The sequence below is a fragment of the Tupaia chinensis genome, unplaced genomic scaffold (genome assembly GCF_000334495.1).
Source record: "Tupaia chinensis unplaced genomic scaffold, TupChi_1.0 Scaffold000185_1, whole genome shotgun sequence".
NCBI classification, from domain to species: Eukaryota; Metazoa; Chordata; class Mammalia; order Scandentia; family Tupaiidae; genus Tupaia; species Tupaia belangeri.
This window is the reverse complement of record NW_006159660.1, coordinates 203,180-217,620: the sequence shown is the minus strand read 5'-3', so window position 1 is coordinate 217,620 and position 14,441 is coordinate 203,180. Positions and strand designations below refer to the sequence as shown.

The 14,441-nt window shown below is 37.1% G+C and overlaps 1 protein-coding gene across 1 annotated transcript in view; it reads left to right on the top strand.

Annotated features, from left to right (window-relative positions):
• CHL1 (cell adhesion molecule L1 like) overlaps positions 1–14,441 on the top strand; it is a 250,099-nt gene that overhangs the window by 165,182 nt on the left and 70,476 nt on the right. The window contains 2 exon segments of the mRNA XM_014587141.2: positions 12,980–13,102; positions 14,419–14,441. The exon segment at positions 14,419–14,441 is cut by the window's right edge and continues 4 nt beyond it. Of these exon segments, the coding sequence (XP_014442627.1) occupies positions 12,980–13,102; positions 14,419–14,441 (146 nt within the window).

Here is a 14,441-nt window from a genome sequence, read left to right as displayed (position 1 = left end):
AATTAAGTTAGAAATTAACAAAAAAACAACTGAAAAATTATGTCTTTGAAAACTAATAAACATATTTCAAATTAGTTCATAGATCAAGTAAGAAATAGCAAGGGAAAAGGGATTATTTTTTGAAGTGGTAGTAGTGAAAGTTCTATATAACAAAACATGCTCGATGCAGTGAAAGCATTATTTAGTGGGAAATTTATCATCTTAAGAACTTATATTAGAAAAGAAGAAAAGATTGAATTAATAATCTGAGCTTATTAACTAAGATAATTTTAGAGTGAAAATGAATGAAATGACTTAAGGTAACAGGATAAACTAGAGGGACCAGTAGAGAGCATAATGGTTAAGTCACCCAACTCCCACACAGTCGACCATGGTTTGAATCCTGGACCTAGCAGCTGAAAATTCATGCCAGATGTGTGTGCATCTGTGCCCAAAATCCTGAGAGGAGAATGGAGAAGGGATTGAGGTATGGTCATCCCCCCGAGGGGAAATTTCTTGCTTCCTATCTCTCTATCTCTGTCTCTCCAGTGAGTGCACACATCCTATTGCAAATATATTTCTCCCTAAAAAAAAATAAATAAATAATAAACTAGAGGGACCAGGAGGTGGTGTGGTGTCTAAGGTGCTGGACACCCATATAGCTGATCACGGTTCAAGTCCCAGGACCAGTAACTTGGAAATCACTCCAGACATGTGTGTATGTGTGCCCAAAAATCACAAGAAGAGGATAAAGGAAAAGGGACTGTGGTGTGGCCATTCCTTTTAAGGGGTGAGTTCTCACTCGCTTTCGCTCTCTCTGACTCTAGCAAGCTCACATGCCCTATAGCAAAAACCTAAAAAAAGAAAAAAAAGGAAGAATAAGCTAGAATGGAGAGAAAAGAAAATAGCATTGAAGCAGAGAATATATCTAGCAAAGGGACAGCACTTTGTAGTAAAAAGTAGCATATTTATTAAACATATTAGCAATATCTCAATAAATAAAAAGTAAGCTACTTCCACATGTTGAGTGATTCAATAAAATTAGTGTCAAATCTTCCTGAATTGATATAGAGTATTGAAATCAAAATTCCTCTAGTTTTTTTTAAGAATTATTTTATTTAACTTTATTTATTTATTCATGTATTTATTTGTTTTAATTTGACCAGAGAGGGACAGAGTGAGAGAGAGAAAGTGAGAGAGAGAGAGAGGAAAAGTGAGAAGGCAAGCTGCCATGTCCAGGACTTGAAGCATAGTCGGCCATGTGAGAGTCCAGTAGTCTTAACCACCATGCCATCTCCCTCCCACCCCCCTTGTTTGTTTTCGTTTGTCAGTCTGTTTGTGGAATGTGATCAGCTAATTCACATATATATTTTGGGGAAAATTTGTGAAAAACTTTTTTTTTCCACATTATCATTATTATTTAAAAATTTTGCTTTAGGGCACATATGTTTACCAGGGGAGACAGGGAATGTGAGAAAGCAAGCTGTCAGATCTGGGACTCAAACTGTGGTCAACTCAATGGGAGTCCAGAGCCTTAACCACCACATTACCTCCTGACTCATGAGAAACTCTTGAAGAATAACAAATCATAGAGACTTGGCTTTTTCAGACTTGAAGTCTCAACATAAAGTTTTAGGAATTAATCCAATATGACTTTGTATAGGGTTAGGTAAATTGGTCAGTGAAACAGCATAATTAATTCAGAAACAAACCTTCACCTATGTGAAAACAAAGTGAAAGAACTAATGTGGATTTTCTTTTTCTTTTTCTTTTCTTTTCTTTATTTTTAGTTTTTGGCTATAGGGCATGTGCGCTCACTGGAGAGAGACATACGGAGACAGAGGGAGAGAAATGGAGAAATCACACAGGGGAGGGAATGGTCATGCTACAGTCCCTTGTTGTTTCCCGGGGATTTGGGAAGTGCACACATACGTGTGATTCTCAAGCCACCAGGCCCAGAACTGAAACTGTGATCAGCCATGTGGGAATCCAGATCCTTAACTACCACACCACCTGCTGGCCTCCTTTGTATTTTTTAAAAATCAACTGGCGTGAAACAATTGATACGCCACATAAAAGAAATATTTATTTGGAGTCCTACCACATATCATATAAAAATATCATTCTATATTGATTAAAGATAAAACTATAAAAGGGAACATAGTGTTAAATATTAGAAGATGATTTACACAATATATTTATAACCTCAGGGTTATAATACAGGGATGACTGTTTAAACTAGTCATAGTGAAGGTCAGTTAAGGAAATCATTACGAATAGATTCTACAACACTTTATCTCTCTTTTTTTAAATTTTTTTTAAGAGAGAGATTTTTGCTATAGGGTGCATGTTCTCACCAGAGAGACAGACACAGAAAGAGAGAAATCACCCCCCCCCGGGGGGTGTAGCCACACTGCAATCCCTTCTCCTCTATTCTCCTCTTGGGGTGTTGGACATGTACACACAAACACCCGGTGTGAGTTTCAAGTCCTTGGGTTCTGGACTCAAACTGATCAGCTCTGTGGGAATCCAGTGACGTACATTACATCATCTGCTTGTCCTTAGATCCTTTATTTTTTTAAAGACTCCAGAAAGAAAACAAAAAATGAAATCCAACACAGAAAAGATTACTTATTCATATTACGAAATTATCATGTACTTATAAATAATTTTATAAACCTCTAAGAAAAAAATTAAAATAAAGCCACCCTCAGATTGAAATGGCCAATAAAAATGTGAAAATGTGTTCAACATCATTGGTAACCAAAAAGAAAACCAATTGTAACCAAACTAATAAAAGCATTTGATATTTTACGTAATTGGGAAGGGTTACAAAGCCTGAGAGTAACAACTCTAGATGGGTATGTGCAGGTGCCCCAACACTTACTCACTCTCGGTGAGAGTAGAGTTACTGCTTGATCTTCAGAGAGCGATTCCTCATCATCTCCTTAGTTGAAGATGACTGAGCCTATAACCCAGGAACTTCATTCCCTGTGTCCCTTGCCAATGTGCCCCAGGAATATTTGTGATTTAATTGTTTATATTTAAAAAACATATCCTGGACAAAACATAACCGTGTACTGGTAGTAGAATGTATTCATAGATAGTGGTATTTTCAAACCAAAAATACAAGGGGACTTCAGAAAATTTATGGAGAAACAGGATTCAAATACAAGTTTAATTTGGTACGATGTTTGAAATCCATGCATAGTTTTTCATAATACGCATTTTTATAAACTTTTTAAAGGACCCCTTTACACTACTCAGAAGTGAAAAAAACCTCACAAGGGCTGATTTGGTGGCATAGTGGTGACACTGATTAAGAGGTGCTGGATCCATGTGGAAGACCACAGTTCCAGTTCTCTGGTCTACCTGCACACACCAGCCATGTGTGCCGCTGATCCTACCTGGCTGGAAGGCTGAGGGTTTGCAGGGTGAGACTCTGTTGAGGGTTCTTGTCTTTCTCTCTGTTTCTCACTTATCATAAAAGTAATAAACAAACAAGCAAAAACAAACAAACAAAAAAAACACCTCAGAAATAATGTTGAACAATAAAAGCAAATATTGGAGAACTATCCATATAGATTGTGATTTTCTTTATAAAAGTTCAAAATATATAGAAATAAATGAAAAACTGATCAGGAGTATGGTAGAAACAAGATTCAGTATAGTATTTCATGGAAGTGGGAAGGCCTGGCATCAGCACCACACAGAAAGGTAGTGGTGATAGTCTGTGTGTGTGTGTGTGTGAAATGAGTGGAGTTTTTCTTTTTTTCTATTCTTTACATTTATTTTATAAATGATCTTTTTCACTGATTTGTCTGAAGTAGATGTTCTGGGGTAGGAAACTGATTACAGTAGTTTAGATTTGAAATGATGTTCAATTAAGACATGATGGTGAATTCTGGATCAGAAAAGTATTGCCACAAAAATTGTGGTTGAGAATCATGAACCTGAACGTGTGTATACATGTATGCATGTATATATGTCTATAGATATATGTGTGTGTGTGTGAAATAAGTTAAGACTAGATATATAAGATGAAAGGGGTGTGGAAGAAGAGAGAGATTAAATATCTCTGTCTTCTGTGTGGAAGACAAGGCATTAGGATGATCCTTAACCTGAATTCTGGTAGTTGCTATGGAAACACAAAGGCAAAGGCAGCAGCTAGACCTATTGCAGAGAAAGAAATGACACAATCTAGTAGATGATTCTGCAATTAAAGGATTTTTTTGAAAATAATTCCTTCCTTTATTTAAGCAAACCAAATGAAGACAGAAACAATGTAAGAAAAATTCTGCCCAAAATATGTTTCATGGATGGGAGTTGGAGCTGAGCTATGTAGTGGGTAATTGCTCTATTTTTCTGCTGCTGTAGGAAAGAACAAAATAAATTAGGTTTCTTATGCATCATTTCCAGACTCTCCTGAAATTACTTCATCATCTGACAGCTTTCTGTTACCATCTATATGTTGAATAGGACCACCACCCAATCCTGAAGTTTACAAACCAGAGACCATTTAAAGCTTCTTATAAGCTTTACCATTTGATTGTTCTCTGAAGCTGCAGAGAATTGATTCTTTTTTTTTAATGTATCAATAGAAGCCTTATGATTCAAGTTGGTTTATATTTCTCAATTCCCTGTTATTATTCTCTAAACACAAAAATGTTTATATATAATGCTTGGTTTTCTATTTTCAACAACATTATCGAGTTTGCTAGGTAAACAGTAAAAGCCAAACCAACAAACAGAATTTTTTGAATATGCAAAAAACGATTTAAATAAGTGGATTTTCCAAGAAATAGAGAGATTTAGGCAGTGAATTATTCAACAAATCTTTATTAAGCAGCTCTCATGTGCCAGGCACTTTTCTAGTAATTTAATAGATATCAATGAAAAAAGTAAAATAATGTCTTTTCCACGGCTTCTTCGCACTTAGCAGTTATTTTTGAAGTTCATCTATGCGGTAGCATACATCAGTAATTGTCCCCTTTTCATTGTTGAGTAGTATTCCATCATATGACTACAGCATACTATTTATCCATGCACTCCTTACGTTTATTTGGGTTGTTTCCAATTTTTAGTTTTATAAACCATTACTCTGTAACTACTTTGTAGATTTTGTTTGTTTTTTAAGAAAGATTTTTGCTATAGGGCGCATGTGCTTGCTGGAGAGACAGAGAGAGATGGAGAGACAGAGAATGAGAAATCACTCCCCGGGGGGGGGGGGGGTCAGAAAGTGAGAAATCACTCCCCAGGAATGATGGCCACGCTGGAATCCCTTCTCCTCCATTCTCCTCTCAGGATTTTGGCCATGCACACATATATGCCTGGAGTGAGTTTTAAGCCACTGGGTCCGGGACTCGAACCACAGTCAACTATCTGAAGTCTAGCAATGCAACCATTATGCCCTCTGCTGCTCTCTACTTCAGAGTTTTTAAAGTATTGAGTTGTGCACTATTAGAGAGAATCTCTTGATTATAATTTGTGTTCATTAGGATCCTTTAAAATAAGAAAGATGTCATACTATTATATTTTTCTTCCTCTGCATTGCCTGGTAGATATCTCAAGAATGCTTATTATTAGGAATGTATTGATTGATTCTTTTATTGAAGAATAAAAGAATGAATACAATAAATAAAAGTAATAATACAATTGCCACACGGAATTTAAAAAAATGTGGCACATATATGCTATGGAGTACTACTCAGCCATAAAGAACAATGAGACCGTGGCATTTGATATGAAGTGGATGAATATGGAAGATTTACTGATAAGTGAAGCAAGCCAGATTATGAAAGATAGGCATTGTAGGCCACCACTTAATATATATCATATGTCTGAACTTTCATGGCAAGAACTGAAAGATAAGAAGGTATAACAGCAGGACTGGCAGGTGGTGTGGTAGTTAAGGGCACTGGACTCCCACATGGCCAACCATAGTTCAAGTCTCAGACCTGGCGGCTTGCTTTCTCACTTTTCCTCTTTCTCTCTCACTTGCTCGGTCCCTCTCTGGTCAAAAATTAAAAAATAAATAAACATAAATAAAAAGTTTTTAAAAGTTATTTACAAAAAAAGAAGGCATGGGACCAGCAGTTGGCGTAATGGATATGTCACTGGACTCCCATGTGTTGTCGACCATGGTATGAGTCCCAGACCCAGTGGCTTAAACTCACGCCAGGCACATGTGCGTGCATGCCCAAGACCCCAAGAGGAGAATGGAGGAGAAGGGACTGCCATGTGGCCATCCCCCCTGGGGGGTGATTTCTCGCTTTCTGTCTCCATCTCTCTCTGTCTTTCTGGTGAGCGCATGCACCCTACAGCAAAAAGCTCTCCAAAAAAAAAGGAAGGCAACTGAAGATACTAGAAACAGTATATAAGGGGGTGAGAAGTGGAGAAGAAAGGAAGGGGTCAGGGAAAAAAACACTTAACAGAAACAAAAATGACAAATTATCTCTTTATGATAATTTTTTGAGAGTGTTTTTTGCTATAGGGTTTGTGCACTCGTCAGACAGAGAAAGTCAGAGAGAGAAAGTGAGAATCACCTCCCAGGTGGATAGACAGACCACAGTCCTTTCTCTCCCATTCTCCTCTTTGGATTTTGAGCATGCACACACGTGTGTCCAGCATGTTTCAAGCCACTGTGTCCTAAAGTTGAACCGTGATTGGCCATGTGGGAGTCCAGCACCTTAGTCACTATAGCACATGTTGGCTCCAATGATAATGCACTAATATGTGGTAATACCTATGACTTAACTAATACACACTTTATTCACACTGGGGGAACATTTTTGTATGTTATAAAGATTTACAGTGATTAACTATAAATAAAAAGAAAAATTTTTTAAAAATGACCTAAGAAACAGCAAACTTAGGGATTGAATTCTTTATCTAATGTTTTAATGAATACCAGCTAGAATCACTAAAGTGCCCAGTTTCTATGTTTATATTTGTGTAACTTCCTCAGTTTCTTTGGAGTAATTTCCTTAATCAATTTCCTTAATCAAACTTTTTACCAGTCTGATTTGAGAGAGGTAGGGGTATGGCCGCATAGGCTAAGTTCTTCTAATGACATGTGCAAACTGACTAAAGAAGATCAATTCCTTAAGTTCAAAGCACAACTCTGAATAGTAAAGGCAAAAGTAAGGCTGAGGATTTTGCTCTCATTCGTCAGAGTGTGCGAAGGACTGAATGAAGTGGATTGAATTGTGTGCCCTTCCTTAGTGTGAATTCATTAAGAGCTCATGGACTGAAAGGCAGTGTTATTTCTCTGTAGTTTTAAATGGATTAATGGAGTACTCTACAGGAAATGGGAATCAATTCAATCTCTTTACAGATGGACGCTGGAGTGAGGGGTGATACAGCATGTGAGCTCAGTACCATGCATTCGTGATACTCATGCCAGACTGTAAGCAATTTGCCAAGCACATTCAAGCAAAATGCAAAACACTCAAAAACTCACCAGGCTAGTCCTGTAAACAGAGCAAGAAGTCAGAATAGATAAAGCTCTTTGGCATGGAAAGATTAGCACAATGATGGGAAGGGGGAACTCAATTCAGTAAATAGATCATAGATTTCTACATGAAATACACAGCCTTTTCTTCCATCTGCTCCCCAACTCCTCCGAAAAAGTTAATTCAAATATATGCATAAAGTTATAGAAATCATTAAGATATAAGGCAAGGGAAAAATCAGGAGCAGCCGTAGAAGAAAATGCTCTGGCCCTTTGCCCTTTCCACCTCCATACATGTGGCTGTGTGTACCAAGCAAAATCAAAATGTTTAAATTGTGGCCAACATGTATTGAGTACTTTTTAATTGATTCCCATGGCATCTTGTATTCAAACTTTGAGACAAATGAGATGACTTAGGTGTCATTACACTTCCCATATTATGGATGAGAAAACTGTAGCACATTCAATAATAGGTTCAAAGTCACAGGAAGAGATGAAGCCAGGACTGAGATCCAGGCACCTAACTACAGAATTTGTTTATAACCCAAGGCTATATGGTGTTTCCTATACGTTGATCTTCCAGTAATATTTTCCGGAAGAATAGAAAGGTGTTGAATTTCTTTGTTGAAAATAAATTACTAGTAGAACATCAGAATCAAATGAAGGTGGGAGACTGTAGGCGAACCTTCGATTATAATTTTTGATTGTCAGAATATTAATCAAGAGTGTTATATAACTTCGTAGTGGTTAAGAGACCAGAGCCTTCTTCTTTTCCTCTCTTTTCTTTTCATTCTTTTTTTAAGTTTTTTTTTTTTTTTTTTTTTTGTCATTGTGTTTTGTTTTGTTTTGTTTTGTTTTGGTCATACGGTGCGTGTGCTTGCCAGAGAGAGGCAAAGAGAGCAAAAGTGAGAAATCACCCTGGGAGGATGGCCACGTCACAGTCCCTTCTTCTCCATTCTCCTTTTGGGGTTTTGGGCATGCATGCACACACACATGTGCATGCACCTGGTGTGATTTTCAAGCCACCGGATCTGGGACTCAAACCGTGGTTGGCCGTGTGGGTGTCCAGCATGTTAATCACCACACCACCTGCTGGCTCCAGCCACTGCCTTTTGCATTGATGGGGTTAGTTGGTATGAATTATATTTAGCTAAATTACCTTGATGCTATTTATTTATTACTTTTCACTTATAAATATGTTGTCATGGTGGGGTTACATAGTTTAGGTTTTATGATAGACCTACCTTTTAGAAGCTTCTAACCAAATGAGGCTTTTGAGGAGCCCAGAGAGATGAATTCAAAGGGTTCTAGGATACCAGAGAAAAGGGAAAGGAGATACAGAAAGGTAAAGGCATTGCTCTAAAGCTACACAGCCTGTTTGAGTTCCTGGGCCCAGTTTATAGCATACTCTTTGATATAAAATCTATTTTCAGAAGTCCTCTCTGTTTCAAGTATGAAGATGTGATGATACGTTTTGAAAAACTCATTGACAGCACCAAAGTTGTAGAGCTCCTACAGATTTTTGTATTTGCACATCCTCCATGTCTTGATAGCTTTGCTAATAAGATGCTGTGTAGCAAACATGTCCCTAGGAAAGTTTTTTTCCATGCTGAGTTTTAACTAGGCAAGTTTTCAAGAACCTAGACATGGATATACTGAGTGTCACTTAGACCCTTGGAATGGTTACTAGAAATGTGTCTACTACACAGAATAATAACTGTGAAATCCTACAGGAGAATGGTGAAGGGATGGATGCTGTGATTATCTTGGTTTATTGATGCACGTAGACTGGTAGTGACATTTTACAGAAAAGACCATTGATTTCACCTAGACTTGGCTGCAATGGAATTTTTAAACATTCTTAAAGTCCTGCTTAGGTAGACACTGATAAATACGTAGATTCTGATCCCTTTGTATAGAGGCCATTCAGGGTCAAGGTCAATCTTGTTGAAGCCTAGTTTAACATTTTATTTTTGGTATTGGTGGTGTCCCATTTGAAATATGTCAGCAAGTTAAAGGAATGTTTTTTCCTCACATAAAAAGTAAAATAAAAATATACATTTATAATATTTATATCATTGAGATGATATTTTAAATATTAGATATAAACTGTGTGTGTCTATGTATATATGTGTGCATATATATATATATATATATATAAATATATAAAACAATTTACTTTTAAAAGTATTGCATCTGGGGGCTAGCTGGTGTTGTGTTGGTTAAGGTGACTGGATCCCACATAGCTGACTATCATGTTCGAATCCTGGAGGCTTGAAAAACACATTGGGAGTGTGTATAGAACTGCCCCAATTCCTGAGAGGAGTATAGAAGAGAAGAGATTGTAGCAAGACCATCCCCCTTGGGGGGAGGGTTCTCATTTCTCTCTCTCTCTCTCTGACCAGTGCACATGCCCTATGGCAAATTAGAAAAATAAATTTTTTTGCATCTGTCAAAATGCGACAGTTTTATCACCAGATAAACAGTTGAAGTCACTGTTTGAACTATTTAAAGTTTTTTATTTATTTCATGAGTGAGAGAAATATAAAGAGATAGTACTTCCAAAAGGATCTTAACATCTCAGTGAACCCCCAGCTTCATACAGCTCCGGGTCATGGGTACACCTATGCCCAGTGTACTCAAAGAGACCTCTAGATGGGAGCTGGAATGTTCCCATGTGTTTCAGCCTTGCAGAGTGTCACATTTTACTGCTGTACCACCATCTGGCCCCTGGAGTTATTTTTAAATGGAATCATTTCTTTATTTGAATTGAGGTGAACTTTACGCCTGCGGGTAAGTAAATTTTACATTTGCAAATGTTAAAATTTTGAGTTTTATAAAAGGTATATTCATTTATTTCCTTCATGATGGAGACAGAAAAAGAGAGACAGGCATCCCCCAACAGGGTCCCCACACTACCCTGGTCTCAGCCAGCTTGGATCTTGGACACTCATGTTCATACTCGCATTGCCCAGGGAGGTCCTGAACCCAGGACCTTTCCCATGTGGATCCATTGCACCTTTGCCATGCCACCATCTGGCCCAAATTTTCATATTCTAGTATGGCATTAGACTCCTGAGATAGTTTCAGAGTCAAAGAGTTAAGTCCTAAAAAAATCCTGACAAATTAATGTTGTTTACAATATTTCTTCTATGACCTTAAATTAATTAATGTGCAAATATTCATCCCTGTTTTCTGATACCAGTTTCATCTTCATTTCAAACCTGTTCTAAAGATTTATGATACGTGATCAAGGGTTTGGTAGGCTTAAACAATTTTTTCCTTTATTATTGATATTTTGGAAGCCAATTGAATTACATATTTATTAGGTTGTCAGGAAAGTCATGACGTATTTTTCTGTTTTTCTGTGCAAAAATCCATCATGACTTTCCTGACAAGCCATGTATTTTCAAAGTTAGACTTTTTAATCTAGACTTACTGTGTGTATGGACAGTCCTATCTATTTGAATCATTAGATTTTTCTAAATACTCTGAGGAAGAAGCTCTCCAACTAGGAATTTATGGATCTCATTAATTAGCTACTTTACAGTAGATGTTATCCAAAGAACTGTGTATTCATATTAAGCACTGGGAAGTTTGCTTATTATAGTAAAGGTTTAGAGAGACCAGCAGGTGGTATAGTGGCTAAGGTACTGCACTCCCACATGGCTGACCCTGCTTCAAGTCTTGAACCTGGTGGCTTGAAACTCATGCCCGATCATGTGTGTGTGCCCAAAATCCCAAGGGGAGAATGGCCATAGCCTCAGAGGGGGGTGATTTCTTGCTTTCTATCTCTCTATATCTGTCTCTCCACAAATGCATGTGCCTGATGGCAAAAATCTCTAAAAAAGAAAGAAAAAGATTAGATGTCCTTTGCATTTTCTGATCTGTTTCCCTTCCTCTGTTGTCACTTGTATCTAAGTATAAATAGATTCAGCGACTACCCAGTGGCACTTTTATGCACATGGGCTTCAGTTATAGCATGTAACACTAAGTGAGTGATTTGGACTTTGAGCTTTGGTTGCATTAATAGTTTTAAAAGTTACTATACCTTATTTATATAAGGTGTACTTTCTGTAAAATGACTTGCATGATGTTAGTCAAAACCAAGGCTTTACCAAGGAACTGGTAAAGTTAAGATCTGTAGAATCTTAATGAAGTGAATGTATGAAACATACTCTTGTGTCATTTGAAGGAGATTTTATGCTATGGCAAAAAGGTGGTTCAGGGATAGATTATATTTCAAATAGGTTTGCAGAGTTTTTGCAAGAAATCTGGTGGAATAAGTTGACCAAGGGGAGTCCAATGAAGGACTGTCACATGGCTAAGTGTATAAAGAGGACTGAAGCCTGTGATCAGAGATTGCAAAGGCATTGTAATCACCACACTGCCCCCTGCAATGTTAAGCCTTAGAAGGTTCTTGAATTTAGACAAAAAGCAATTCTTTGTAACCAGATGGTGCATTGACAAGAGAAATGTCAGCAAGTTCTCTCCACAACTAAAGAATTAGAGTGGGTGTTTAGGGACTATAGGACAAGCATACAGGAAATATACAAAGCTTCTAAAAAGAAATTTGGAAGTAAATGAGTACATCTTTAGACTTTTAAGGATTATGATGATCTGTTTTGAATCACAATTTGGGAATAAAATACAGAAATGGAATACCCCATAAAAGAAAAAAAAAGCCATAATTTCAGGACTGTTAGAAATGTCTTCTTAAGAGCCCTCTCCTGCATAAAAGCCTTTGTAATTCCATAATGCAAATTCCTCTAACAAAGTTGAGAGGCACTTTATAATGTTCAGGCAAAATATATTTTAAACATACTTATAAGTATTAAATGCTTTTATAAAAATATTGAATATTAGTGTTATATTTCAAAATCTGCATAGTTCTTAACTGCATTGCTCTCCTAGAAAACTGACTCCAGTATGTAGAGGAAGAAAGAGCTTGCAATATTGGAAAGTCTTCTTTTCTACCTCAATTCCATTTCATTTAAAATTTAACTTACTGGGAGTGATTCTGATGTGGACAATTCTCTTAGAAACTTAAAGTGGTCATGTTTGGCTTTTAATTGCATCCTTACTGGGCTTTGAATTTTTTATTTAATGTAGTTAATTCTATGAACAGAATATTTGCCAGTTACATTCAAGGCTTTCATAGTAAAGCAAGACAGTGAATGTATAATTGTCTAAAAAAGAAATCACAGTGTTTGGTGATTAAAGCAAGCAAAGCTTGTGGGTCAGGGTGAACGCCTTAGTTCAGAAAAATCTACATGAGCCTATTTTTGCTTTATGATGTCACATGGCAAAAATATTTTTTGTCAAGGGTTTCAAAGTGCAGAGTATTTTTTAAGTTGTGTAAGAATGTACAGCAGATTCCTAACAGTATTTACCTTTGCAGAGGAGATGTGAGAATGAGGATCTGGCAGGTTGTATTTATTAAAAATGCTCCATTTATTTTTAAAATAAAAGAATGTATTCATATATTATTTACGACATTAGAAATGAATTTTAGAATACTGTCTTAAAGTGATTTTTTTATACCAGGTGTTCCAAAATTCCCAAAAGAAAAAATTGACCCTCTTGAGGTTGAAGAGGGAGATCCAATTGTCCTTCCGTGCAATCCTCCCAAAGGCCTCCCACCTTTACACATTTACTGGATGAATATTGGTAAGTACTGTTCTGTTCTATCAATAAGGGGGCATTTTACTTACTTGCATTGCATAAGTAATTTAATAAAACCAACGATATTAATATGAGGTTATCAATGTGGAATCAAATAGATTTTCTTTTTAAATTAGATCCACTTAATGTGTGGATCCTAAATTTACAATGAAATATGTAGGTGAGAATGCTAGAAAACCACTCAACCTATCTCTTGATTTGCTCATATATGAAAAGAGAAGAGGCTACTGACAGGATAAAGTATGTCTGTGAAGAATATATTTTCTATTTCCCAGATGACTTATCTTAGCTCATGTTTAAGTTGAGGGTGGCTCGTGTTAGTGCTGCTACCTTAGTTTATCCATCTTCCCCATACTGTGTGCTAAATGATATTAGTAATAACCTTTGTGCTTAAATCCTCAGTGGTCTTATAAAGCCCACTTCTAGCATGTGCTTTAGCAGTGCTCCCTGAGCATTTTTTCATTGTGGCCCCACAGAGAAAAACAATGTATGTACAGCGCTCACAAGAATGAAGCCACAAGTGGCTGCAGTGGACAAGGTCAGACTCTAGGCATCCTAGAACTTTCTGAGCTGTATCCAAGGTAGTGAGATTCATAGCTCAGACACAACTTTTGGAGACCTTCGTTTTAAAGAGATATGATGCAAAGAAAATAAATGTAAGGGACCAAGAGATGGCATAATGATTACATTGCTGGACTCCCACATAGTCAACCTCAGTTCGAGTCCTAGACCCAGTGGCTTAAAACTCACACCAAGCACATGTGCATATGCCTAGGATTCAAAGAGGAGAGTGAAGGAGAAGGCATTGTGGCATGGCCATCCCCCCTCCGCCGGGAGGTGATTCTCGCTTTCTGTTTCTCTCCTTCTGTCTCTCTGGCCAGTGCACATGCCCTGTAGTATACATTTCTCTTAAAAAAAGAAATAAATAAAAGGAAAGTAATAACTAGATCACAATCAGAACTGGCAAATTTTCACATAAGTAAATGAGACCCAGAGAGCAGTGGTAGCGACCTACCTGGTAAAGAAAGATGGAATGAACAGACTAGTTGTCAATCAGGTGACTTCTTTGGGTAATGGTGAGCATCATGCTCCCAGGATTTTTTAATTGTTTTCATTTTTTGCTAACTCAGTGCTCCTACAGAAAGACCAGATTTGAGAGGAATAGGAAGAATAGACCAGGAAAAAAAAAGAAAGAAAAAAAAAAGAAAAAGAACATAAAAGAAAAGAAAAAAGGAAAAGGAAGATGAGATACAGTAAGGGTCAGTTGCCCATTTCAATAACAAGATATATTTTTTCCCCAGAATTAGAACACATGAAGGAAGAT